General features: G+C 52.8%; 9 protein-coding genes across 9 annotated transcripts; 3 read left to right on the top strand and 6 right to left on the bottom strand.

Moving 5' to 3' along the window:
* Positions 1–134: 134 nt before the first annotated feature.
* Positions 135–2,949, bottom strand: NUU61_005738 (putative C6 transcription factor (War1); the record flags this gene model as incomplete). Its single annotated transcript, XM_056656320.1, has 4 exons — positions 135–710; positions 772–1,301; positions 1,356–1,639; positions 1,691–2,949. 4 exons carry the CDS (start codon positions 2,947–2,949, stop codon positions 135–137), a joined length of 2,649 nt encoding a protein of 882 aa, XP_056511933.1.
* Positions 2,950–3,638: 689 nt separating this feature from the next.
* Positions 3,639–5,586, bottom strand: NUU61_005739 (phosphatidylinositol-3-phosphate-binding ubiquitin-protein ligase; the record flags this gene model as incomplete). The annotated part of the gene is made up of 2 exons (XM_056656321.1): positions 3,639–4,271; positions 4,339–5,586. 2 exons carry the CDS (start codon positions 5,584–5,586, stop codon positions 3,639–3,641), a joined length of 1,881 nt encoding a protein of 626 aa, XP_056511934.1.
* Positions 5,587–6,476: 890 nt separating this feature from the next.
* Positions 6,477–8,421, bottom strand: NUU61_005740 (uncharacterized protein; the record flags this gene model as incomplete). Its single annotated transcript, XM_056656322.1, has 2 exons — positions 6,477–7,907; positions 8,398–8,421. 2 exons carry the CDS (start codon positions 8,419–8,421, stop codon positions 6,477–6,479), a joined length of 1,455 nt encoding a protein of 484 aa, XP_056511935.1.
* Positions 8,422–9,044: 623 nt separating this feature from the next.
* Positions 9,045–10,016, top strand: NUU61_005741 (uncharacterized protein; the record flags this gene model as incomplete). Its single annotated transcript, XM_056656323.1, has 3 exons — positions 9,045–9,336; positions 9,405–9,629; positions 9,700–10,016. The coding sequence occupies 3 exons, from the start codon at positions 9,045–9,047 to the stop codon at positions 10,014–10,016; spliced, it is 834 nt and encodes a 277-aa protein (XP_056511936.1).
* Positions 10,017–10,754: 738 nt separating this feature from the next.
* On the bottom strand, positions 10,755–14,170 carry NUU61_005742 (uncharacterized protein; the record flags this gene model as incomplete). The annotated part of the gene is made up of 3 exons (XM_056656324.1): positions 10,755–11,695; positions 11,845–13,514; positions 13,578–14,170. The coding sequence occupies 3 exons, from the start codon at positions 14,168–14,170 to the stop codon at positions 10,755–10,757; spliced, it is 3,204 nt and encodes a 1,067-aa protein (XP_056511937.1).
* A 2,832-nt stretch (positions 14,171–17,002) lies between these two features.
* Positions 17,003–22,043, top strand: NUU61_005743 (uncharacterized protein; the record flags this gene model as incomplete). The annotated part of the gene is made up of 7 exons (XM_056656325.1): positions 17,003–17,436; positions 17,481–19,756; positions 19,812–20,009; positions 20,059–20,110; positions 20,183–20,529; positions 20,793–20,965; positions 21,024–22,043. The coding sequence occupies 7 exons, from the start codon at positions 17,003–17,005 to the stop codon at positions 22,041–22,043; spliced, it is 4,500 nt and encodes a 1,499-aa protein (XP_056511938.1).
* A 320-nt stretch (positions 22,044–22,363) lies between these two features.
* NUU61_005744 (MoaD/ThiS family protein) lies at positions 22,364–22,663 on the top strand (the record flags this gene model as incomplete). Its single annotated transcript, XM_056656326.1, has 1 exon — positions 22,364–22,663. One exon carries the CDS (start codon positions 22,364–22,366, stop codon positions 22,661–22,663), a length of 300 nt encoding a protein of 99 aa, XP_056511939.1.
* Positions 22,664–22,924: 261 nt separating this feature from the next.
* Positions 22,925–23,668, bottom strand: NUU61_005745 (uncharacterized protein; the record flags this gene model as incomplete). The annotated part of the gene is made up of 3 exons (XM_056656327.1): positions 22,925–23,009; positions 23,079–23,407; positions 23,510–23,668. The coding sequence occupies 3 exons, from the start codon at positions 23,666–23,668 to the stop codon at positions 22,925–22,927; spliced, it is 573 nt and encodes a 190-aa protein (XP_056511940.1).
* Positions 23,669–24,633: 965 nt separating this feature from the next.
* Positions 24,634–26,365, bottom strand: NUU61_005746 (FAD-binding oxidoreductase; the record flags this gene model as incomplete). The annotated part of the gene is made up of 5 exons (XM_056656328.1): positions 24,634–24,957; positions 25,023–25,218; positions 25,285–25,651; positions 25,710–25,823; positions 25,873–26,365. 5 exons carry the CDS (start codon positions 26,363–26,365, stop codon positions 24,634–24,636), a joined length of 1,494 nt encoding a protein of 497 aa, XP_056511941.1.
* Positions 26,366–27,703: the final 1,338 nt, after the last annotated feature.

The following is a 27,703-nucleotide window of genomic DNA, read 5'->3' on the forward strand; positions in this document are numbered from 1 at the left end:
GGAGATTGTAAGAATTTATACATTGCATGTAATTGGAAATGGCTTTTCTAGCATGATTGTGCCGGGTATCGAGTGGAGTCGAAAACGCAACAAGAAAAGAAACAACAGGACAAGATGGGATATGTATCAGGGCTTTAAAACCCAAAGTTGCCGCCGAAGGACATCGGAAACGAAAATAGCCCTTCGTCCATCATACTCCCAAACAAAAACACATTATCTGGATCAAAAACAGTCTCGGTTCCCATTTCAGGTACCACTCCCATCGGCTGGGAAAGCTGCATGCTGGCTGTGCTCGACATGTCAGGGTAGGTTTGTTGTGTCTGCGTTGGAATGTTTGATGACGCCGCCAAATCTGGGTAGGGCTGCGACGGATCCGCCGCATTAAAAGACTGGTAGTATCCTCGGTTGCCCATCTCCAAGGGCCCCGGGAATGAGGAAGGGAAATTAGCAGATGGGTCGGAAGCCCAGCTAGTTTGTGTATCTGCAGCTTTGTGGCCAGCCGTGCTGTTTGGCGTGTCCGGGGCGCCGTAACTATTAGTCCTTGTTGTTGGGGTCGCGCCGACGCCTCGGTTTGAGCTAGGCTCCGTAGACGAAGTATATTCGGGCCCCGAGGCCTGATTAGGCGCGTGACCGCTGGAGGAAGCCCGGTTCGTTGGTTCACCGGTGGCAATTTCACTGAGGAGATGGAGTGGTGTCGTGCCAGGCTTCATCTGTTGTGTGTGTTAATAAAGAAGGTCTTCGGGGAGAGAACAATCCATATCTCAAACATACCAATGGGGGACCACACGGCACCGCCTCGCGCGGGTCCGCAAATACGTCTTTCAACGCCTGCCCTTGGTCCTTCTTTTTGATAAACCAGTTGCGCAGCAGCACCAAAATATTGCCGAACTTGGCTACCGCACGACCACCATCGCGGGCTGCGCCAGTCCGGTAGTGGCTAATAACCTTATCCATGTAGTATTCGATCTTCAGGCTCTCCACATCGATGATCTGCCCAATGCGGCATTCGGGCGTCAGGTGGGAGTAAATCTTGATCAGGCTGACCATGGCGTACGATGTTCGACCTAACCACATGGTTGGGAGACACAAAAGGCGATCTATTTCAACAGTGCACATGCTATCCAAGGCCTTGTGGATAGACGAGATGCACGTGGTCAACCCATCGATGATGGCTGATACTGCTGGGCCGGCCAAGCTGTCGCTCGAAGGTGAATCGGCATCAGTGGTGGTATTGCAGTCGACGCTCATGGCAGGTTCGTGCATAAAAAGATTCACGGTGTGCTCAGTGTTGGCCAGGGTTTCTGGGATATTGTTAGAGAAATAGCCGCAGAGTTGCCTCGGGGGCCTGAACTTACCAGTGTAGAGCTCTTCAGGGATATCCCTCCTCCATTGGAACAGTTCATTCTCGAGCGCTTTCATCGTATACCGAAGTTTACTATCCGCAAACGTGATGATTGATCCTGGGTAATCGGTAGAAAAGTGCACACCGACCTCTTCCATGATGAGCCCAAGCTTAGCCCACCATACCAGCTTCCGGTCTGAAGGCAAAGCGTCGGGATGGTTTTCTAGAATTTCAAGACATTCGTCGTTGTAAGGCTGCCATCTAACCAAAAGCACTCGCCTCAGAGCGGTCGCAGCCCTATCGCGATTAGTATACGACCAGTTCGTAACGCATCCATGAGGCACTCACTGGACCGCCAGAAAATAACAGCCTATCCATGCCCGTCTAGCTTCCGGTCCATCTGGATCAAACGATATGACCGCCGGCTTTTTCATCATCAGATCGCGAACCAACGTAAAGGGTCGCTTGTTTGTCAAGGTGCGGCGGTTTAGGCCAAGATCCATGGCTAGAGCGACGGCCATATGGATCAGCTGCCAGAACTTGATCTCATCAAAGTTATCTGGCGGCAGGTACCAAAGTGTACCGACCAGTATTGCTTGGAGGAGGTCCAGTGACTTCTCGCCTTTGACCACCACGCGGTCGCCGATCAGTCGATAAAGCTCCCCAAACAAGCTAAGTTGAAGGTTGGGGTTGAAAACCCCAACTCCAGCTGCGGTGATTGCAAGGAACAAGGCTGGTTTCTCGCGGCGGACGTCACCCATTTTGGTTTCGGGATGAAGCATGACGACAGGCATTTCTTCCGCCATTTGGTTGACGAAGCGGTTGAATGCCGCCACCGCGGTTTCTATATCTATAATACCTCTGTCAATCACGTCCACAAATTCATTGCCTGCATCAGTCTTCGGCGGTTCAATCGCGCCGGAGTAGGGGCCGCGCCAGTGGTGGGGAGGTCGGCGGTCATGGAGCTGCTCCACCGACGGACTGCCCGGTCGAGAATACTGCGGTCCCAAAAGATTCTGAGGAGGCACCTTCGCCTGTCCGCCGTGCTGGCGTTTAGTTCCTGCCTGTTGAGAGTCTTCCTTCAACCACCGCCGACTAGTATGTTGGTCGTGCGGTTGAGGTTGAGACGGCGGCGGGTCTGCTGGAGGTGCTGCAGAGAACAGCGCATTGCTGTGCGAGGCCTGCAACGTAGCTGTCAAAGCATCGATTTTCCGTTCTAGTTCGGCAACCCGGCTGTCCGTCTTTTTCTGGCGCTTGCGGGTTGGAGCCGTGACGAAGCAGGTCCGGCGGGCTTTAGCGCAGCGTTTACATGACCCGTCCGGGTGATCTGGGTCAGGGTCGCACCGCACCTTTAATTGCCGACAGGGCTCACAAGCGCGGGCCCGCTTCAAGTCTGCAAGAGGGTTTTCGGGATCAGATGATGGGTCGGCATAAGTGGGTCCCGGCTCCAATGCTGATGTGTCGCGAGCCTGGTGCCCGCCCGGGGGGAAATACTGAGGTGGAGCGGGGTATCCAGGCACTGGATTCACCAGTGGTCGGGAGGGCATATATGACGACCGTCGTGTGTCCCCATCTCGAGAGGCCCGCAGCTGGGGATCGAGCTCCATCGAGTGCGGGGCCAACCAGCTGACACCGAGGGCGGATCTCTGAGAGGTGTCAACATCCAAGGCACCAATGAATAAATGCACAAAATAAATCAATTGTTATAATATGGTTATCACATACCGAGGGGAATTAATGCGCACTTGGCTGTGTATAGCTTGTGCGCAAAACACCGCAGGACGGAGGCCGGTGGACAAAAGCGCCGAGCCCCGACACGGCGATCAGGTTCGTTGCAACTAGCCCGATCGGTGGTTGTCACTGCCTGTGGGAGACAGAGCCTTGGCAACTAAAAAATAACAATTCAATTGCCGCAACCCCTCTGGTTGTCTTTGGCACTGTCTGGATGTCTGCTGCCTGGGGAAGTTGGACGTCGTCTGTCACAGGCCCAGATGTGGTTTGGGGCGGGCACGTGACTATGCTAAACCTGACTGGCTTCATTCAGCCGCAGTGAGATGTGATGGACTACTTAAGGTCAATGGAAAGAGCCTATTTCATGGCCGACTCAAAGGTTTAGGTTATAGATGGTCATTTCATCATTTCAGGGAACAAGCGCTAGAGTGGATATCAGAACAAGGGACCCCGAGCGCCAAAAGCCATACATCAACGGAGTCACGAGGAAGAGAAAAAAAAGGACAACAAAGCGACAACTCCAACAAAAGCAAAGCACAGGCAACCCTGCCCCTAGTCACCCTTTCTAGGTGACCTTATGCACAGGACACTCCGTCTTGCGTGCAAACCAGCCCACGATGCATGATTTGTGGAACTTGCAAAGACACTCGAGACGGGCCAGAGTGTGCCCGACCTCGTAGTCCTCCATGCAAATTGTGCACTCGGCAACCTCACCATCCTCACCAAGGCAGTCTTTCTCGGTGGCAGTAAACTCGAGCATACGAGGGACGGGAGGGGGCTGAGGCAGCGGAGGTCCTGGCTGTTCAGGCGAAGGTGCATGCTGGTCAGTAGGCACTCCGTAGTTCTCGATGCAATACCGTATATGCGCCTCTCGTGCCTCAGTTGGCTGGTCCGGACTCAGTGCCGGGAATCGGCGACCGCAGACCGGACAGAGGTCGCGATCAGAGACAACAGGGCGGCGCAGGGGGAAAGGCGAGGAAGGGGCACTTGTGCCCTCGCGAGACAGGGACTGGCGTTGGAAGACCAGGCCAGTGGCGGGGGTAGATGCATCGGGAAGGGCTGTAGCCCGGCGTGAACGACGTCGCTCTTCTTCATTGGAGGCAGATTGGCGAATTTGCTGGCTGAGGTCCCGAAGAAACGAAGGTCGCTCGTTGGTGCCCAGCGTTCTTCTTTCTTGGCGAGTGTTTGAATTGTCGCGCTGGAAATACACCATAGTAAGTCATTTAATGTCCTCAATGAACCGGGGCCATCAATCAAGAACTTACCGCCACGATAGAGTAGTGCGATCCCATCGTTGAGGAAAGTGAGTGTGTAGGTCGATGACCATGTGGACGAGGAGAAGAGTACCCAAGAGGATTGGGATTGGGATCTGGTACGCAAGGATTGCAAAGCCGAACTTCTTCACCACCTCCCAAGGCAGGATTGATGGTAGGAGGCAATGGGCCGGAGTTGTCTCCGGTGAGATCAATCACCTGCTGGATACGAGATGCAGCCATTGGAGGTGAGCTTGGGACACTTGCGGCTGATTCAGGTGGGCGAACAATGTATTGCCTAGGAATGGTGATTCGATGGGGAGAGCACGAGGCACACACGACTCTCCCGCACTTCCGACAGTGATGCTTCCTGTACCAAAAGCTGAACACAATCCCACAGATGGGGCAATTCTCAACCTCCGAATCCGGTTGCCACCTTGGCAGGATATTTTGAGGCATCTCCAAAGGCCTTTCATGATTTCCTCCTGGTGAAAATATACCCGAGACAAAATGTCTTCGACTGACGCTTGGGTACCCAGGCGTTTCCATGGACTCATACCTGCCACTTTGGGTCAACGAGGCCCCATCTCCTTGGGGTGACAAGGAGCTCAGGTGTCCTTGTATCTCCTCAGCCTGACGCGGGTAGTACGAAGACCAGGATCCTGACGATTCGGGATTCGGAGCAGACGAGCTCCCTGAGGACCGCACCCCACGCGCTCTATGCGCATCTGGCTGTTGAGCAGGCCCGGCTGGAGGCCAAGGAGCCTGGTGAATTTCTCGAGATGAATCATGACCCGGACCTCCCGGTTCCCGGATAGAACGCATGGCATGCGCTTCATGGGCATGGGCAGACTCAGCCGGGGGGGAGGAGGCGATATCGATTGCCGTTGCGTAGGACGACCCAGGAACGTCAGAAACTGAAGATCTTGTCCGGGACGAGGGCAGCACCATCGAGACAGACCGGTACGGTAGAGGGGCCCAGCTGCTGTTGTGGCCGTCACGCCCAGCCGCACTTCCAGAGCGTGTTCGCTGCAAGCGAGCATCGTCTGCCGTGCCTGTTAATCGTCGTTTGCGATCCGGCACCGAACGAGCAGCCATTCTCCAGCCTGTAGAGCTACCAGTGGCAACACTTTCGTGATCGGCAGGCCGAGCTGCCCCAGTCCCGCTAGATCTCTCTCCAAATCTCGACCCTGGTCCCGCGCCAGGCAGTAAAGGGCTTGTCGCCGAGGAGCTCGAAGACGCTGTACTCGATGCCGACATTGTCTTCTCTGTGAATAAAATGGCTTGTTTGATCGACTTCAACAGAAAGTGCTCCTCAATCTCATCAATGAGACCAATCCTGGTCTTCGAGATAAGGCGAGCATGGGCCGGGTGGCGACCGGTATCGAGAATGGAATGAGACCCAAGTAAAGGCTAACTGTTAAACTTCCTCTTGAGTATCGCTTCTCTATTTCTCACTTTGCTCTTAGCAAAGGTGGCGCCGTTTGCATGCCAGCAGCGCGTCGAGGACGGAGAGGATGACGCTTATCATCGAGGCAAGGCGGTTCGGATTTAAGGAAGCGGAAAGGAGTCGTGTGATGTATCGATCGAGCACAGGCACTGCCCCTGTCCCTACCCAGAACAATAGACACAATACAGATCAAAATGAGCCACTACCCTATGCAATCTGCAGCAGGAAGCAAGAAGTGTTGATGATGCAGAGTTGAAGCTGTGTTTGGGGTCCGATACGCCCTTATCCGTGGGGCCGTGGCGGTGAGCACGGTGGCGACCGGCATAATCGTATCATCGGCAAGCCGATATCATGCCTGAGGATGGAGGCATTTGTTGTTGACTTAGGCATACTTTTTACTATACCCTTTTTGACCTACGAAACACTGGGGGTGTATCCACGGTATGATGGACTATCTAGGATGAGCGCAAGGGCCAATCTATATCCCTCCTATCAGATGGATGCAGATTATAAATATATAGTATGTTGATGACTTGAGGGTAGCATTTGGGAAGGATCAAGCATAGCGGTCATGGATGGGAAGCAGGACATGTTAGTTCGACCAGCATCATAACTAATTAGTAGATTTGCTCTAACTAAATCCTCTATAAAAAAACATAAAACAATTTGGACAGTTCTGTCTGAGGTGCCGACAGTTCAATCAATCACTCAAGGCTTCAAAGTCCGCGTGAAGTGATGAACATATCGCATCAACCAAGGCCGACTCTTCTTCTATCGGCACATCCAAGGCTCCCACTTGCCAACTAACCGCACATACCAAGCTACCACCCTTGACACTGATCATGTTGAACACCAGCGGAGCGCTGGGAACATTCCCGGGCTGCACGAACACCATCTTGCTAATCTTGCATTTGGAATTATTTGCATCACCACTCATGCCATCGAAGGCAAGTAAGTTGCTCATTTCGTAAGAGGAATCTCGCTGTTGTCCGAGTTTCCCCAGTGTCCAATTTCTGATACTGGGGACATATCTAAGCAGACCAATTGCTTGGTCCTGCAGCGTCGTGGCACATTCGGCGAGTTTCTTCGTCATCGAGGTCGCTGCTGCCCAGGTCTCATTTGATAACACAGGCTGCGATACGTCAAGTGGACGCGGGTGTACTTCGTAATGGCCAGACACAAAAAGACCCCATGTGGAACCTGGCGTGCCAATAGACCCTCGCATGTCGACAGCCGTTGTTGAGACAAAATTGGTGATATCGCGGTTGGGAATGGCCTTGCTCAACGCTCGAATCACCATCTGGTGCACGGTTGCGGTGAGCTTGGTGTCATGATTTCTCGACGTCTGGAGAGCCTTCTGTAGCAGCGGAGCCTCGATCTCGAGGAGTCTCACTCCACTCTTGGGGACAGACCCCGGCTCAGAGAAGATGCGCGACCCGGTCCAGGTACCGGAATCAACGGTACTGGCAGCTGCGCGGAGTCCGAGGATGTTCGCTAAGCACTTAGGCAAGTACACGGCTATCAGCGGCCCCAGGAGAAACTTCCAAGAGATGGGAAGCCTCTCGGGCGTGTCAAAGGGTGCTGGAAGCGTTCGACTTGGCGGAGTCACCAGAAAAGACCGTTTCTCGTCCACGCCAGTCGTCTGACGCCATGCATCCAAAAAGGTACGATGAAAGATGGGTCCCACCATGCCATCCCCGAGAGTATGAGAGAGCGAAAACGCTATAAAACAGCGCGTCACGGAGTCCCGCGGCAACAGAGGGAGGACGACAATGCGCCAAGGTGGGATTCCAGCAGGCCATCGCCGGTCAAGTATCGATGGCAGGGCCTTTTGAATCGTGGCCACCTCTCCATTAGTACTGATCTGATCGTCGTGGATGATCGAGATATGGTTTTCGAGATTGACACACGATACACCTTCATAAGCAGGTTTTTCGGTATGCTTGTCCTTGACGACCACGCTCAGATAGGGATGTTTCTGAATGCAGTGTTTCAGGGGCGGAATAAAGGACTGAGCCGAGTCCATGTCTATCTCATCATTGACAACCTCGTAAACTGCCGCTATGACTAGCGCATTGTAAAACCCGACATCTTCCCGACTAATTGTCCGCCGCTCATTGGGGCCTGATTTCTGGTTAACATGGCGTGAGGGATTCTCACTCCGGAATGAGTCACCAACTTGCGAATCTCATCAGCATGTCCGGCTGCGACATTAGACCTTGTGTGCTGTTGAAGCCCCGGGTAAAGGAGAAAGATCTCGATGGATGTTAGTGGCCGTGTAGGCTGCCAAGCCTACGGGATTTCCCCTTTTGTATTTTGCTTATTCGCCGCCTTTAGATTTCTCAGTAGAATAGAGATGGGCTATAGGAGTGGCACAACTAGATATAAGGGGAGAGAGAGTTCACTGAGAAACTGAGAATCTTGCACCGGGCCAACGTTCACCTCTATAAAGACCCCCAAACTTTGGACTATATCTCTGTAGCTCTAGCCATCATACTCAACGGAATCATTTATAACAAGGTTGGAATTAATAGACAAAAGCCTTGTGAAGTGACACTCAAGCTGAACCGTAGAACTTTTAAATGTTCGATTGCAGCGAGGAAGGGTCTTCGTGAACTTACCGCAATCTTCGACCGCTTTACCATGAGGGTGATATATTCGTTGACACACTATTTTCGGGCGACCGAAGCTGCAGAAAACTCTGCCATTCAAAACTGAATACACTAGGCCAATTTGCATAGGATTAGACGGCACAGCAGGGCGTACTGCAGTGGGTCTAAAGCAGGTCCTATAGAGGGCATATGGGGCCGGGGGCCAACTGGGCAAACGAGACACTTCCTACAACTATGGATGGAGTCTAGAAGAGAAAGACTTTGGTCCAGGATCACATCTAACGGGGCGGGCACGAAAAGAAATCAGTAAATCAATAAATCCTATAAACAAACCCAAGTGATATAAACCCCAGAGATTCCTCTATGTCCAGGAACACCATGAACCCTTGTGGACGAAGTCCTTCACATCCAACATGCGCCTTTTTATTTCCCGACTAATACTATGGGGCATCTATTCCTTGCTCATCCCTCACAGCTCCTCTCGTCCAATCTCCGATGAACCGTCACTCGCTCCACAAAATTCCTCTTTCGATCACTCGCCTTTGCTAGAACGTCGCACCCTCAAAAAACGAGCATACCCCCAATTGCCCTGTTATGACGAGGGGTTTCAAAACCCTAGACATGTTTCTTCACAGAAGGCCCGATTCCAATATGTCATGACGCGTAACGGACAACCCTCCGTATCGCTGCTACTCGTCAAACAAAAAAACCATGGAGCTGACGGCCAGGTCTGGGAAGCGAAGCTCGCTTACTATAACACACAAGATAATGCCTACCTGCAACTGCCCATCGGTCGAGACCTGGACGTGGGCGTCAAGCTCTCTCGTGGAGGGACCGCGATCGATCAGGCCAAACTTCAGGAACGAGTTACCAGTCCGTGGGTGATGCCGTTTCGTGAACAATTCTACTCCACCAACACCGACCAGTCGGTCCAGGTGATGGAACTCGGTATTTATGATATGTTTGATGGGATGAATGAGGGGTTGATTAGGGAAACCTGCCCATGATCACCCTAGAGACAATGGGCGCCATGGGAGAGGTATTAAAGGAAGCCCATAGAGTCGATGTCATAAATCGAGACGTCAAGCCGGAAAATATTCTTTTCATGAGAAACGGCTTCAGATACATGATTGATTGGGACCATGCCCGATATGTGCCTGGGCATTGGGATGGTACTGGATGGGTGGGCAAGGGCATTTGCCATGATTTCAGTGGTGGGACACCGACTTATAAGGGTCCAGGTAGGTTTCTGTTTCGGTCTATCCATGCTATTTCCCTTTCTATGGACCAGTGCTCATATCTAGCCTTTAGAGTGGAAGAATCGTGAACCATATGACGGCCCGAAAAATGATGTTTTTGCATGGACCATGACATGGCTGTGGGCCGATCAACGGAGCGAGATGACGAACATGTTGCAGGACAGCATTGCTCGCAGGCTACATCAGCCTAGATCCGGTGCCGTCGCACCTGGCCTCACCTACGACGCTACCAACGAATTATTAGGCAACAGATTTCCAGGGATGCGACCGGAGAAGGTACAGTTGATGGCAAGAGGCTTGTGCAAACAGGACGAGCGCTGGACCATGGGACAAATGTTGTATTGGTACAAGAAAATCCCCCATTATTAAAGGGTGGGAGAAATAATTCCAGTGCCCATGAGGATGTCCTCTTCCATGAGGATTCCTTACTGACGCTCAATCAAGTCAAGCCGCCCTTGAAATTCATGTAGCTGAGGCATCATTGTCTATATCCAACCTCCCCCTCCTTCTTGAACGTTGATCAGATCCCTGTGAATTCAATGGGACGGATTTTGTTTGGTTTTAGTTTTAGTTTTAGTTTTAGTTTTTTTTTTAGTTTTATTTTTTTTCCTCACTGTGATGACATGGAAATGCAGATGGTCGGAGCCGCTGCCTTTTAGAGCTAAATATCCTCATACTTTGTCCGTGTCCGATAACCGGATATCCATGGATTAGGAGCATGCACAGCACAGCTTAGATCCTACCTAGTCAAGGAACGAAAGCAAAGTTGAGTAAACAAACAAGTCTCCAAATGAAGTGCCAAAATACTACCTAAGGCCGTGGTATGGATTACAAGAATAGCGCTATAGTTCCCATCAAAACTACCTGGGATCAATTGAGAAAAGGGGTAGGGGAAAAAAAGAAACGCCTGACAAGAGTTTTGGGAGAGGAAAAAAAGAATTAAAGGCAGGAACAGAAGGAGATTCGTGACCGTGGCATCAATGGAAATCCAAGCCGCCAAATATTCAGGGGGAAAAGCACAACGGATGTAAGGAGAATGGGTGAGGCGGGGAAGAGAGGCAGTGAAGTATAGATAAAGGTCCCAAATAGAGAAACAACCGCTGGACCTCATTGCTCGACGTGCAACGGTTCATCCACAAGCTCCGCTGCACTACCGGCAAAAGATGGTTCGTCCGGACTCGCCTGATGAATGTGGTCATGTGCGCGGTGCTGTGGTACGTAGCCCATGCTTGAAGGACGTTCGGCGCGTCTACCATCTTTCCCTGTTTTGTGGCTCGAGGTCGCCGACCCAGAGGTGGAGGCCACAGAAAGCCCCCGTTCTCGTGAAGGTGAGCTACTGCCGCTAAAGGGCAAGCGTGCAGTGGCCGGGGACTCAGGCCGCAGGTGTCCCGGGTCAGAAACATCTTGGCCGCCTTGGGTCTGGGGCAAAGTGGTCTCGATGACAGCCGGAATAGGCTGCGTGGCCTCATCTCCGTCCAGTGAGGTCTGAGTACGCCGTGATCCCATGCGACTGGGTAGCTCGATGCTATCCACCGAATTCACTTGCGGTAGGACCGGCGCGGGCAGCTCGCCAGATTGTCGGGGATCATGGTCACCGTCGGAGTCTTGGAAAGGCATCTCCCCAGCGGAGACATTGCGAGAGTGCCCGCCGGCCATCCCATCGTCGGGGTCATCTTGGTACGGCTCGTGGAAGTCGCCCCTTCTCGCATACATGCCAGGAGGGGGCGCTCGAGCGCTTCGGACCACTTCAAACCCTTTGCCTTTGTCCTTGGTCTTGCCTTGGAAGAAATTCCGAAACCATCCAGTCGCAGAAGACACCGGGCCTGTGGGGTCGGCGGGGCCGGTCTTCAACTTGCGGGTGCCAGTATGCGAGAGAGGCGGGCCACGGACACGATAATAGAAGTCAACCTCACGCACGGCATAATCCTTCTGGGACTGTCGAGAGTCATCCAATTCCATGTCGTCCTTGGGGGCTGGCAGATACGCCGGGACAGGGGTTGCCCGACCGGACATTGGCCCGCTATCTCCCACGTTATCTTCCACATCGGCTGCTCGAGTTGGATTAAAAAAGCTCCTCGAATTCCGTTTTCCTTTGTCAGAAGATATGCTCGCCTGGGGCGTCCTCCGTCCAGGTCTCGGGGGCGATAATAGGGATCCCGGGCATGCATGCCAATGACTGTGCCACTGCTGGGTGAACCGGGTCCGGGATAGCTGGTTTGGGTCGGCGTGTACAGTCCACCGCTGGCGGCACGGCTGTGCGAGCCACCGCCATGTGAACTGGCGTAATCCAGAATCCCGCTCGCTCGGCCCTCGCTAGCGGTTGCACGATTCAGAAGCAGGGCCGAGCTCCCTGACAGACTCCGAGGACGTGAGCCGTCTAACTGAGAAGACACACGCCCGTCGGTATGTACAAGCATAGCCGCTTCGGAGCCTAAGCTTTGCCGGGTGAGGTCACGTTGCGGCTCGCGCCTTGACAGCTGGCGCATTCCGAATACCTTCGACAAGCCACCACGTGTGGCCCCACCAGCACCTGCGAGTCTTGCTAAGACTTCGATTAACGTCTGCAGCGCGTTCAGGAAAAACCCGAATATGAGAACCAGCGCGTGCAGGATGAGGATGACATATCCAATCCACCCCCGTGCAGCGTCTGAGACTGTCAATGAGGGAACAAACACCACGCTCAGAAGAATGGTAAGGAACCGCACGAAGGAAAACAAGCAATGGTATAAATTCATCGAGGTGGGTGCAGGGAAGGGTCGGAAAGCCACGATTGAGAGCACTGAGACGACTTCGCATATGGCGAGCAATACAATCTGCGCAATCCCCGAAGGCTGTAAAGCGCCAATGGCGACTCCGCGGGCGAACGTCAAGAAGATAGGGACGATGGCAAACGCTGCCGCATCGTCACAAAACGTGTTATAGAGCGGACCGTACAGGAGCACTGTGGGTAGGTCGTCAAATAGATGAGACCTGGGTCGGGTAGACACAAGGACGCGGATTGCCCAGAGCGAAAAGCAGATCAAGATGATGATCATCACCGCCGCCAAGGCAACGCTGTAGGCTGGGGAGCGTCCGGTAATGACGAGCTGGAAGAAAGAAAGGGAGATGATTGGAAGGAGCAAGTAATTGAAAACGATGCGGATGATGTTCCCCACGGTAAAGGGAATGTTTTTGGCGCGCAGATCTTGTTCAGGGATATTGGTCAATTCTCGATGGACCCAGCGTCCTGCGAATCCGAGCTGGATCAGCAGTGTGACGACGACCACGATGACCAAAAGCCACACCATCATGCCCGGCCAAATATCTTGAGTGGTGGCCATCCCCACCAGCTGATTCAATCGGTCCAGACCATACGTCCCATTCACGGTGTAGACACCATCAACGACCGGGTTATGGCCATCGCTCGAGCTGACAAGGCTTTGATTGAACATCAGAGCTGACCAAGCCCCTTGGCTTACGGCGGGCTGATAGTAACCGGGGTAGTCCAGCGACAAGGCCCCAGTCAACACCACATATTGTAGGTACTGGAGACAATCTGCAAATCCAGGAGTAACCAGGCGGAGAACATCTTCGTCGCGGCCATAGTTACTCGTCCATCGAAACAAATCCGTAGTGCCCCAGGGGCTGTATATGGCGGCAGAGATGGTGGCAATTCCCACTAGCAACAAGATGACCAACGGCACATAGGCCAACCCATTTTTCCGTGGTTTTCCGAGGTCGGGTGTGATCTGTACCGAAATACAGCCCAAATCTACTGCTGAGGCATCACCGGATCGGATCGTAAGCGTTGGCGAGATGGTCGAAAAGCGGTATGTCGAGATCATGTCATGTTGAACAGAGAAGGCATTCAAGGTGTCGAGGTCACTCCTGAAGATAAAGGGACATCAATTAGGCGGGGTTTAGGTAACTCAGCAAAAGTGCAATTCTCACAGATTGTACTTGAAGACCGGGCCCATCGGACACTCGCCGTGTGCGAGAGTGTCACAAAACCGGGAAGCATCGCGAAAAGGTGCGAAATTCAACACATTGAACGATGTCAGCAGGGTGCTAAACTTGTTGTTGGAGTTGCTCAGGTCCACAATCTTTCCAACGGTCTGATTGGGATTGTTCCACTGTGCATCATCCGGGGGTGGGTAGTTCGAGCGACGATCGGCAGTCCCAGAGACGTTCCCATAAACAGTCACATTCAGCGGATGGAGAGGATCAGCGAGGTCGAAGTGGACAGACACGTCGAGCGGAATGAATTGGAGCTGTAAAGGATTCGAGTCACGGATGGTCTGGCTCAGGCAATTGTCAAAATCCAACAGGACCGCGACGGCCGGCGATATCCACGAGATCATCCACACGACGGCGATCCACGAAATCCATGGCCGAGACCACCGCCGTTTGGACGTATCCCGCCATCGCCGACCTTGAGACACGCCTATTCCTCCGCGTCGTAGACACCTAGCTGTTGGCCGTTGACCGGAATCACTCGATGGCTCCTGGGTCCCCGCGTAACACATGCCGTCTGGGTTGGGCATCCGGGATGACCTCCTGGGGGAGGTCAACCCCCGGGGTATGTGATCGAATCCACGTTGCGTTGACAATATGTCGGGTATGCCAGGATCTTGCGGGTAACACACCTCAGGGTCGAGGATACAATTTGCAGGAGTCCGACCGGGGGGAAGAGTGCGCGTCAAGGGATGCGGGATGTGTAAAGGTTCAAGGTTGGCTGCCTAGAGGGAGGAACGCAAGCCACTGGGTCAGGAGCAGGGCATCCCGAGAACAAACCGCAGCGCGGAAAGAAGATCAAACCAGAAAGCTTTGAATTGAAGAAGTGGAAGAAAGAAGAATCAAATAAAACAGAAAAGAAAGAAAAGAAAAGAAAAGAAAAGCAAGAGAGACTCGGGGAGTTCTATGTCGGGGCGGAGATTTGGCGGCTGACTACGTGGGCATCGCTCGATCTACACTCAGCTGAACCCCTTCTCTCTCTCTCTCTCTTTCTTTCCTTCTCTTCCCCCAAGCAATTGATTCCTCTTGAATTCTATTCTATTTGTTTTGCAGCAAGCTGACATGCCCAGTTCTATTGTCTCACTGATCTGTGGACATCACGCATTTCTTTCTATTCCTGTGTGCGATCGGCTGCAGATGAGACATGGCGGCATGGCAAAAATAAGATGATCGACTCCCAGATGCACCGTGTGGGTACTGTTGATGTCTCAGGGACCACACAAAGCAGCTAGATTATTCTTGACACTGCCACCTTGGCTGGTAGCAGATGGGAAACTGAGGTCGATACAATTCCTCGCTTTCGCTCCAGACGTTCACCAGTCCAAGTCACTCGACGCAGACCATCTCAAGGCCAAAGAACTTCCTTGGCCTGTCATGATTCTGCCCCAGGCTCTACCAAATTTTGGTTGAGTTGAAAGAAATCTCGACAGAAGACACTCCCTCCACTCGAAGGTGGTGTGCACGGAGAATAGAGAATGGCATCCCCCCAGCAGTTGGCATCCTCAGCTCAGCCGATCTCGGGCATCTCGAAGCGGCAGGATGCACACAAACGCAACCCTTATGTTCGTTGAAGAGAACAAAGAAAGGCCTATGCCTAATTCAAGTCGCTAATCTGCTCATACCCGCAACCGTTCCCCTCCCGCGTCTCCCTTGCCTCGACAGCGTGCAATCCATGTGCCAATCCCAGCCGGTACCCGCCGAGGATCGCATCCATTTCCCTGAGTTTGCGAGCTTTCCCTCGAAATATCTGACATGGTAGACACCTAGTGACTTTTCCCATGTTGATTTCTTAGCTATCATCAAATGACACTATTTCTACCCATCATTATCTATTGCACCAACTAGAGCCAATATGATTTGCGGGGTGACAGACGGCGCTAGTTGATCATTAAGCTTAAGCATGTTAAAATCAAAGTACACCAGGGCTGGTTATCATCGAGTAGCATGTTTATCTGTATACTCCCAAGGAAGCATTGACCTGGTTTCCGCTGGGTCTGAACCAAGCGTATAGATATATCTATTTCCTATCTCGTCTAGATTTTTCTCAGGGAACGTATTCCCTTGTGTATTCCCTTGACAGGGATGTCAATTCCAATTGACTCAATTCAATCCCAAGCAGCAAATCAGAGACGCGCGTTATAAAGCATGCATGCCGAGTGTACGATGGCGGGAGGACCAAAGGGGGAAGCCGGCAAAGGGCAAGTGAACACTGGATCAATGACTACATTGGAGGGTTCTTATATATAGGAAGGGTGGTTTTGAGAAGGAGAAGAAAGAAAGAAAGAAAGAAAGAAAGAAAAAAAGACCCTCAATCCTTTGAGAATCACAGTCATCTCGTACAGCCACAATGGCCATATCATAGCGCTGATCCCAACTCCATCTCCGACCTCGTCAGCGGGACCCGCAGCCCCTCTATGGTCACTGGAACGGGTTTAGTTGGGTTTCACGCTGAGACTCGCGAGAACTGGGAGGCCTCAATATCAGAGTGTCAGAGAGTAGAGATCCCTCCGGTGTGTAGAAGGGAGAGATGTAGAGAGAGGAGGGAAGTGTGACTACTCTCAGAGTGATTGCCTTATCGCTCAGGCGTAATGAGGCAGTACTCCAAAGTGACTTGCACCACTTACGGATCCACTATGGTCACTTGTGGTATCTGCGGAGTAGTCTGATCCCCCCCCCTAACAATGATATGATGATAGTCACAAGTGGGCAAATGCATTCCTTTCTCTCCTTTTGATCCACCCAAGTATCACGGCTGCTGGTCCAGCTTTGTTGGCAACAGCTCATCTCCCGTACGTACATTGGATTCCCCTAATCCTCGCACTAATTCTACGCTTGACGATCTGCTCCACTAGACAAACGGAAGGCAATCGCCCTCGAGCTTGGACTTGGGCTAATGGGTTAATCCCCCTCTGTCTCCAGACTCTTTTTCTTTTTCTTTTTTCTTTTTCATTGAAATCCCAAGAGAACCAAGGATTTAGGGGGCATGCACGGGCGCTGCGACTCATCTTAAACGCCGCTCCTTCGCTCCTTGCCTTTTTCGTTTCTCTTGGGGAGATCTGGAAATCAACTCCTTCCTTGTCACCCTTTCACCGCGTCGAGGTTCTGGTCGAAATCCCCCTTCCCCCCCCCCGCTATCATTCGATCCCGCAACACTACCTAGGTATACTCTGATCAGAGTAATCGAAGCCCCTGTCGATCTTTGTTTCTTGCGACTCTGATAACACACACGCACACATACCTTGGGGAGGGGGATTACCGTTAGATGAGGACTGGCCTCCTTGTCTGTGCATGAAATTGGGGTCGAAGCGTGTGATGTTGACAGGACCTCCCCAGCCTTTTTCAGTACCATCCCGATTTCCGTCATGCCTGCCGATGACCCGTTTGCGTTTTTGGCTGCCGAGCAGCCCAAGTCGGTCAAAAAGCCCCATTGGAGGGACAAGCTGTTCTCGAAAGACAAGGGTAGTCGGTCGACCCCCGACCGACAGATTGAAGACTTTCTCTCCTCATCCCGTCAGCTCCCCGACGACCTCCCCGCGCTCACGGCGGACCCGAGAGGGGTTCCTCCACAACACGTTTCTTCCCACCGTCTCCCTTCCTCCCAGGACGTCTCCGGCGTTCCCCCGCCACCCCCTCCCAAATCGTCAAACGAGAACTATGCCGCCTTCAATTTTTCCGATCAGCCCCCTCGAAAACCCCGCACTCGCAAGGGTCTTCGGGTTGGCTTCTTGGATCAACAACCCGAGTTGATTGGGGAAGGAGGCGATGAGGCAGAGACCCCAACAATTGAGATCGCGTGGTCTCGTCAGCGATCGCGCAGTCGGGGGGTGCCTACCCCGGCAGCGCGTCCGCACCCTCGCCTGACCCATCACGATCCCCGCTGCCAACACTCCGAGTCAACACCTCGCTGGTCGATGGTGATGGGCGAACCCAACGGACAGGCGCCGCTCAGGGTCCGCGGGATGGGGACTGGCAGCCGCCGTTGATCCAGAATTCTCAAGATGCGGGGCTTCTGCAAACCTTGCCCACGAGTGAAAGCGGCTCGCGGCTCTCGTTTCGCGGCTCCCCCGAGTCGAGCTCGTTCGCACAACGTGTTCGAAGCCAAATGCAAGCAGAAGAAGGACGTGCCTTGCAGCATGGGTATGAGGACGATGTCCCGTCTCCTCCCTACGAAGACGAGGACCTTTCGAGCCCCGAGCCACCCTTGGAAAGTCCCATCGAGTCGGTCTACGAGACTCCCCCAATTTCCATCACATCCAATGCGCCATCGGTCAAGTCCATCGTCCACTCGATTCGTCACCCCTCGAGTCAAGCCGTACACCGCACCCAGGCCAGTCTCAGCCCAGTTGACCCGCGAATACCTCCCGGTCTCACGCCTGGCAGTTCCAACAAGCTTTCTCCGGCCCCCAAAGTCCCGACCCATGAGCCGCAACCGCTTAGCCAGGCACTGCCTCCATCAAGTCGAGAGCCGTCGCGCAGCCCTCAGCCACCCAAATTTTCTTTGCGGTCGGTTGCCAATCAGCTGGGTGATGGTGCATTTACGGAGTTCAGGGACTACATCGCGCGCTATGATAGTCTCCTTCGACTCGCAGCCGAGAGCGTTAAGCCTTTAATGGAAACCACCCTGACGGAATGGATCCGGGCTGCGGTATGGTGGTTCCTGCGAGGCAAGACCCGCTTGGAAACATATGCTCGCACCCGCTCGTCGTGTCCGCCCGGCTACGCCAATCAAGCCGTCATCGATTTGGGGAAAGCGCTTTGGATCAATGAAAATATTGTGCCGAATCATTATGAGCTATCCCGCTACGGTTCCATGAGCTTAGATGCGCTGCTGGCAGTTGCAAGCACCACCGGTGATAAAGAGATGTCTGACCTCCTGGGTTTGCACCAGACAATCCTCAACCATCTGCGGTCGTTATCCATGTCGATCAAGCGAAACAACATTCTGGCCATGATTGTGTCCGGAGATGGCTCTCCCAGTCACATCGACACGGCTATATGGTTGCGATACCCTTTCTTTGCGCCAGACGTGTCCGCAGTCTTGTCTGGTGCTGCAACGAGATCGATGTTGGTCGAGAGAACGGGCAAGGGGCCAAATATGGTACAGATGATGCCCCTTGGAGATACATCCCGGTATTTCAGCTACGGAAGCATGTTTGTGCAAGTATGCGTAAGCTCCAGCGATGACGAGGGCCAACAATACGCCATGCCTTGTGCATTGTCCATCGTTCGAGAACGTGCCGATTGGTATGTGTTTGCGGCCATCACAAGCCAGAGTCAGCTCGTCAACATCATGGTTCAATGCGACCGCAAGCAGGGACCGACGTGGGATGATGTAGAATGGCAAGTCCGGACCAATTCAATGCGAGTAAAGCTTCCTCGAGGGTTTGAATTAGATGTCATGTTCAAAGAAGATGATTTCAAAACGCTGTGGAACATTGTCAAATACACCCAGAAGTCTGAAGCGAGTCTTCAACCCGAGGCTGGCGAAACGGTGATCTTTGAAAACACCCTGAAGGTCTTCCATTACATGGACCCGGGCACGCCCAAGGCTTTCCCCTCCGAGCCACTGGAGCGTTGTCGAATTCGCTTGTTTGAGCGATCCATCACCGTGACGGAGGGCACAGGAACCCGAAGCATGCACCAAGGTTTTCGACTCACCGTGTTGACGAGTCCCAAGGTGAAGACATTGAGCAACGTGCGTCATATTCTGGGCCGTGGCTCGCCCATTGTGTTTGGTCTCCTGCGGGGAGAGGACGGCGCTCCTGCTCTCCTGCTCAAAGTCACTGAGGATGGGCGCACGCGGTCGATGTTGATGACGTTCCATACGGTCGAGGAGCGTACCCAGATGCATTCTGTGCTGTTGGCCATGGTGCCTCGGGAGGGAGAGGTCAAAACTCCAGAAGCCCCTCTTCGGTCGTACTCCATCGAACAGCCGACGGACCCAGGTAGCGGCCGACCCGCGGTCACCCATGTTCAGTTCCCCGCGGGCAATGTATCCGTGATCGATCAAGAACATGCTTTTGTGGATCATGGCTATGGTCCCACAATTCTATCGGAAACCTTGAGGGCTTTCGTTGCTACAGAATGGGGCTCTGTTACGGATCGCATCAACTTAGGTAGGTCATTGCTAAAACGGATCTTGGAGTGCATACTAAGCCCCGTGTGTACCAGGGCCTGGGGAATTGAAGTTAGGCTTGGATGTCAATCGGAAAACCGGCATGAGTTTGTATCGCCCCGCACAACAAGACCTGACTGCTTCGCTGGCGGACAACCTCATTCGCCCGGAAATGTCCGAGCAGTTTGCCGCGTTTCTTGAGAAGGTCACAGCGAAACCAATGGTTCGCCGGTTCGACTTTGCATCAGTGCAGGGTAGGTCTCTGAACGCTTCCCTTTGTCGTCGTCACTAAGATTGTTTTAGATCTGCATGCTTTTGAAACAGCGGTTACTGGATTTCGGGTCCTATATGATGGGTGAGTAATTCCTTCTTTTCTTTCACATTGGCTTTTTTCAATGGGGTTCATCTTCTGGTGCTAACGGGTTAGGATTGCCTCATCCTTCACTATATCCCGCCGTCGAATGGTGGTCCCAATCTACAAGAAATGGGAGGCCAGTTCGGCTCGAATCCAGATTGTTCGACAAGAGGGAGTCACCCAATTGCTCGCCTTCTTCGCGGATTTCCATCATGGCACCTGCATGAATTTCGTCCTCAAGGGCACCGACCATTTAGAGTCGTTTGGCCGGTCCAGCAAATTTGGTATTAGGATTGTGGATGCCAAATTTGCGCTTCCGAAGAAGGATGATGACCCGGCGTCTGATTTTGTGTGCTTGGATATGCCTGAGTATCCCATCGAACATGATGATATCACCATTACATTCGACACGGAAGCTGGTGAGTTTCTATTTTCAATGCCCCCTTGTATATGGCCCCGAGCTAATCAATTCCCATAGAACGCGCCAATTTTAAGGCGGCAGTGCCTGGATCGGTGCGGGAGCCGTCTCGGATGGGATCGCTGCGTCGATGATAAAGGTTCCCGCACACGTGACTTTCCGTGGTCGCATCCCCTCTTTGCCCCGCGACATCCGCGCCTTTGCTGTATTATACCTCGCACTTCGAATGATTTTGCCTGTGCATACAATTGAAGCCCTACATAGCATATTTTACCATGTCGCATTCTAGCGAAGCCATTGGCGCCTCGACGCGCTCCCTGCACGCCGACGATGTGCTGAATGTTGTGACCGATGTGGCCCCTCCGATGCACCTGTCCACCACGTTCCGCTACCCCGATGACCCGGCCGAGCTCATCCCGGTCGCAGATTTGACCAACGTATGCGCCCCATTCTCACTTTATCCCAGCGTTGTCTGATCATGACCACGGCCTGTAGTCCCCAACCTCCCACATCTACTCCCGGCTCTCGGCTCCCAACCCGACACGCTTCGAAACCATCCTTTCCTCCTTACTGAATGGCACGGCGATCAGCTACTCGTCCGGGTTGTCTGCATTGCATGCCGCCCTCACACTCCTTAACCCGCGCCGTATTTCCATCGGCGATGGGTATCATGGCTGTCACGGCGTGATCGCGCTATTTAGCCGCCTGACGGGACTTAAAAAACTGGAATTGAATTGCGTCGCCGACCAGCTCGAAGCAGGCGATGTCATTCTTCTCGAGACCCCCATCAACCCGAAAGGCCTCGCCTTCAACATCGCCGCCTACGCCGAAAAGGCGCACTCGCGAGGCGCGCACTTGATCGTGGACAGCACGTTCGCGCCACCCGGGCTGCAGGACCCATTCCAGTTCGGCGCCGATCTGGTCATGCACTCTGGGTCTAAATACCTTGGCGGCCACAGCGACGTGCTCTGTGGGGTGCTTGCGACGCAACGCGAAGACTGGGCCGGTCAGTTGCGGCAAGACCGGCTGTATTTGGGTAGTGTGATGGGGAACATGGAGGGCTGGTTGGCGGTGCGCAGTCTGCGCACGCTCGAGGTGCGCGTGCAGCGGCAGAGTGAGAACGCTACTCGTCTGGTCTCCTGGCTCGATTCTGCACTGCGCGCCCCGCATCCGGCCGTCGGCGGCGACGAGGCTGCTGTGCAAGCCGTGCTGGCCGAAGTCTTCCACGCGAGCCTGCAACGCGTCGATGGCGACTGGCTCCAAAAACAGATGCCGCACGGGTTCGGGCCCGTGTTTTCGATTTCTATGAAGGAGGAGCGCTTCGCGCGGGCGCTGCCCAGCAACCTGCATTTCTTCCAGCATGCCACGAGTCTCGGGGGCGTGGAGACTCTGATCGAGTGGCGGACCATGTCCGATGCCACGGTCGATCGCCGGCTCTTGCGGGTGAGTGTCGGCTTGGAGAATTGGGAAGACCTCCGGGCAGATCTCATCCGTGCGTTTCGGGCGCTGGTGTAAATATCTGAGTGGAGAAGATTCCATGGGTAGATAGAGTATCATTCTTGGATGCTTGCTCGGAGGTAGAACGTACAAATACCAGTCCACTCCTGCGAGACAAGTGTGTTGACCTGTACAAATCCCTTGGAATCCTTAATGGCTTCATTGAATAGTAAATCACCATTGAATTCCCCAGGAATCACCAAGTGTCAAGAGGGTTTCCCGATGGCCCCGCAGTGGTGACCCGCCCATCGATCGCCTCCCTTTACTTTTGTCTTCTCCCAGTAGACAATCAACCACAACCACAATACTCATTGGGCTTGCTCTTTCTCTCTCATAGAATGGCTTCCATTCCCACCCCACAAGAAACACAACAATCAGGCACTTTCACAATCCACTACTTCGCCTCCGCCGCCCAATACACCACCAAAGACAGCGAGCGTCTGCCCGCCCCGCTGCCTCTCGCACGCCTCTTCGCGCTGCTGGAATCCCGGTATCCTGGGATACAGGAGAAAGTGCTGTGCAGCTGTGGGGTCAGTGTCGAGGGCGAGTATGTTGATGTTGGGGATGACGCGGATGCGCGAAGGGAGATTCACGTTGGCGAAGAGGTTGCGGTTATTCCGCCGGTGAGCTCGGGGTAAATGTTGAGAGGATGGTGTTGTTTGGAATGGAGTTACTATATATTCTTTTCCTTTCTTTTCTTTTCTTTTCTTTTCTCTTCTTTGTTTTATGCTGTGGACTCCGGTTGAAATGCCATGATTAACTAGTCTGCAAACGAGATGAGATGAAACAGAAGCAAGATCAAAGAAATAAATAACACAATAACCCCAGAATAAACTGCATGTCTTCTATCTTCCAGATTATATTCTGCATTCCCTGGCTTTCTTTTCTTTCCAACCCCCCTACTCTGTGCTCTTCGCATTGGCATTGGCCTTCTTCTGGCGCCACAGACAGACACTACAGAGAGCTGAGAAGAAGAACAGGATACTGTAGATTCCAGGTGTCAGCATGTAATTTACTTTTTTCCAGCAAATAAAAAAAAAAAAAAAAACCCACCACAATGCAATACTCAGACCCCAAATCGCTTTCGTCTCTAAACAAATAGGTTTCGACGCCCCGATCCACGACGTATAATCGATCTTGCCACTCAGCGTCGCCAAATAGCTCGACAGATGCGACGACAGCGCATACGCCGTCGAGTCCTTGTACCCCAGCTCGGCCAGCGCCGAGCACTTGAGGTAGGAGAGGGGCTTGCCGACGACAACAGCAACCACGATCAGGGCCACCAGCACCAGCAGGTCCATGGCGGCGCAGGCTAGGAACGGTAGGATGTCGTCGAGGAAGAGGATTGCGGTGATGAGGCAGTACATGACTGCGATGCAGGTCTAGATTGTAGTGAGATGGTTAGCGGGATTGTCCTTTGGAGACCAACGCATGCTATATATAGTATATAGTATATTTCATGGGGTGTAGGATGCAATTTTTACCACGCTGATGGTGCCGATTAGCACGTTCGGTGGCGTTGCGTTGTTATTTACGATCGAGGAGATGAACTTGGCGGTCATGCCGATGATAGCAATCAGGGAGCAGGCCTCGAAGACTCGGGCAATTTGAAAGGTGGCGCCCAGTGCGCCATAACGGGCCATGATGGATGGTGGATGATGGATGTTGTATACTGCGGTAGGAATGGCGAGAAGTGTGGTTCGGTTTAGATGGATTAGGGTTGACAGATGCTGGGAATCAAAGGAGCGAAGGGGCTCAATATATATTGAGACGAAAGCAATTAAGAATGAATGAAAGTGTATAGAGACGAAAATTCAAATAAGATAATACTGGCGTGTTGAATCAAAGTGAGGTGGATCAACAATGCACGACGTCTTCACAGTCTTTATATAGCATCAACAAAGCCCGTCGCCACAAGGACCTACAAATAGCCCCAACAAGAGTCCAGACCAGACCAAATTAGCACACAAAGAAGATCTGGACTCGACCAACATATCTAAAGAGGCTTCCGGTGTCAGGAAATGTCTAGAGCCCCAACCGCCAGCAAATCGTAGCCCTAGATCGCGATCGCAGACGATCATCAATGACAGCTTCTCAGCACCAGAAGCCTAGCTTCAAAGCTCCGTAATGCAAGCAGGTCCACTCCAGCGCGTGGAACAAGAACCCTATGTCGTTCCGGACGTTTTTCAGCCACCCATTGCTCGGGCGTCTAGCGATCTGATGCAGGCGGTTACGCCGGCGCTTCACTTTTATTAGGATCCCAACCACCCACAACGCACCGTAGATCATGTTTCAGCTATAGACCCCGGGGCGCCAGGGTGCTTAATCCCCCGGGACTCGACCGGGGTGTTTCTGCAGGAGAAAAACCAGAAAATCAAAATAACCTTGCATCTCTCAACCCAAGCAGGCGGGTCTACAGAACAGCCACTGGGTTTTGTCCAAATGAAAGATCGATAAAAATACTCAACGGGCGGATCTCTTGTGATACATCAATTCCTAACCGCCTCGATTGTGTGCATATTATATGAGTGTAGGGGAAAATTAATTAAGGGTCTCCCGGCAACAGATCTAGACATCCCAGGCCCAACGATATCAACCCCCTGCTATATTACTCGAGTCTCCAGCCTCCGCTGGTCCGCTTCTGGAAGAACCCGTCAGGGTCATACCGGTGTCGCGCCTGGAGAGCCCGTTTCTTCGAGGCTGGGTGGATGCGACCCCAGTAATCCTGGCGGTAGTAGGCATCGTTCATGAACAAGGGCCGGTACACGTCTGGCAACAGGCCCTTGTCAATGTTCTTTTGAATCAAATTCCCCATGCCCTGGTACAGGTGCTGGTTGGCCTGGTCGATCTTGTCGTCGTCGATGGCTGAGGCATAGGAGAAGTCGAGCTCGATGATGATGTAGCTGGTGTCGGTGGGGATGGAGAGAAGATCCTGTGATTTGGATGTTAGCTGGCACGATCCTGCAAATACAACCAATTCATCCTGGGATTGCTCACGCCGCCTCGCTCCTTGGCCTTCCGCGTGAAGGTCTTGGGCACGGGCTGGAAGGCGATGGATCCCAGCACCCCGCTGACTTCCAGCACCGACTTGGTGACATTTCGCCAGTGGTCATAGTACCCTTGCAGCACGTCTGATCCAACGGTCTTGTTGGGAAGGGGAGTTGTCTCCGTGGCGATGGTGTAGCGTTGTCCACTGCCACGTAGTCAATATTATGATGTCCTGATACCAACAAGACATAGCGCACTGGAAATAACTCACTGCAGAATAAAGAAATCATTGTGTTTCAGCAGGTCGTAGTAGCTGTCCCACGTCTTCGTGGTTGAGGTGTGCTCGATTGCAGTGAACTCGTCAAACACTCCAGGGGGCGGCTCCGGGCCATCGTAGAAAAGAAACATGATCCAGAAATCAATGGCGATCCCATACTCCGATGTCAGAATAATCGCCGCCTTGTCATCCGGGTACTCGTCCACAAAGTTGCGAAGCGCCTTCAGTACCTGCGGCGTCTTGTCCGACGTGAACACATAGTTGCCGCCCCAGACCTTCTGGTCTTGCGGGTGTGTCTGCAGGGTGTAGGCTGTAACAACGCCGAAGTTGTTTCCGCCTCCCTTCAGAGCAGCGTAGAGATCTAACCAAAAGAGTTAGCTTTGACTATCGTCAAAGATTTTCTGGTTTGCTGCACTGACCAGTGTTGCTTTTAGCATTTGCATGGACGACAGTGCCGTTGGCCAGGACGACTTCAAAGTCCACCACGTTGTTAGCAGCCCAGCCGTACTGCGTACTCAGGAAACTCATTCCGCCTGCATCTGGTCAGGTCCAATCAGAAATTCTCAGCAGGTAGACACATACATCCAAGCATATATCCTCCAATGCCCACTCCTCCGAGTCGACCTCCAACAATAGTCCGTCCCGTCCCAGCCAAACCCTTCTGGGCCTCTTCCCATGAGAGACCCGGCCCGATCACCGCAGTTTGGTCTTTCTTGTGATAAAAGACCTGGTCGAGGTTCTTGGTAGAGACCAGCAACCCATCCTGGATACTGGCAAATCCGTTGTTAGGCATATGGCCACCAGACTTGACCGCAAACAAGGTCTCGACTTTGTGCAGCTCGGTGATGATCTGCGACATTTCCGATGCACTGGACGGCGCTGCAATGCATGTGGGCTTGAGATCGCCGCACGCCGCCGACCAGTACTTGGTCAAATCCTTGGAATAGTCCGGCGACATTGGATATTCGACGTCGATTCCCCCGGCTTTCAAGGTCGAGCAAATATCCGCCACTGCTTGCGGAGCAAGGACAGCGACACATAGCGCAAGACCGCGCCACACACCATTGGGAAACATTTTGTTTTTTTTTCAAAAAAAAAAAGAAAGAGACGAAAGAGTGACAACAATAATGAAAGATATATACAAATGAAGTGGTGATTATCAAAGAAAGGGAGTGTGCATCAAAGACTGACCAAATTGGGGTTTGGGGATTCGAAGCACACGAGAAAAAAAAGGATGGGCTGTCTTGAACCATCCATATATAATAACTTCTGACATCGTTCGGAGGGTATTCGTCAAGTCACTGCCCACACCTCTCCTGGTGGAGCCGACAGAAGCGAGGCCAGGGTCAGCGAAGAAAATCCTCCGCAGGACGGGACGGCCAGTCTCCATTCCCGGTGGTGCGGGACCCATTCACATCGTCTGGGGACACGGGAAGCCTTGGCTCTCTGTTCTAGAGAAGCAGCGCGAATTAACTGCATTCGGGAACCCATCTCCCGTTCTCCGAAGGTGGAGTCACCAATGTATAGCTACTGGGAGGCAGATGGTAGTTGGCATGGAACTGCGCCAGCAAAAAACCCCGGAAATGGATATGCTTTAGGACATCGGAACCATGTTTTGTGGCTGTTGAGCCTGTAGTTGGAGTAGACTGCTGCATAGCCGAGAGGCCTCTCTTGCGCCGACCTGGGATTTAGGATGTACATACATACTGTATCGACTATGTATGTAGTATACACTAGATGTACACAGTCTCCATCGACACAGCAGATCTCAGCTAGGCAGTCGCCGCGATAGGATGAGGCGTCAGGCGTAAAGGCGTACAGTCTTGTCATCCGTGATGTGGGCCAAGTATAAGGAAACTGATCTTTGGCCCCGGGATTGACATGATCATCCGTGTGAGGGGAGCAATTGGAAGACCAGGGGTAACAATTAGCATGCTGCTAGACGCCATTAGAATGTCTGGATCAAGGGACCGAGCCCTCTGAGCTTCTTGTACCTTCTCTTTTTTAGTATCAATCCACCAGCCATATGCTTCCCGGCATTTGAACGTGCTGGCCACAAGTATAATGGGTGGCCGAATTTTGCAAAGAGAGGCCCAGCAAGTGAAACTTCCAGGATTGACAACACGCCCGGTGGGCACAGGATTGAGAATATGGAATTATTTAGACAGCACCGTTGTTGGTCCACGCTGGAACGTGTGGGGGTTAGACTCTGATCCCCTGAACGGTTCTTGGATGGAGTAATTAGCCCACGCTAGCTCCATCCAAGCTCGGGCCACAGCTCGGTTAGACCATCGAGGGAATGATAATCGCCTGTCAAGTTTTGGGATGCTGAGGTTTGGTGTTTGGTTTGCGCGATCGACAGGTCCATGGTGTGATTCGCATCGAAAGGATGCGATAGGCATCACATGAATTG

This window comes from Penicillium alfredii (assembly GCF_028826965.1).
Source record: "Penicillium alfredii strain IBT 34128 chromosome Unknown utg000007l_segment0_segment0, whole genome shotgun sequence".
NCBI lineage: Eukaryota > Fungi > Ascomycota > Eurotiomycetes > Eurotiales > Aspergillaceae > Penicillium > Penicillium alfredii.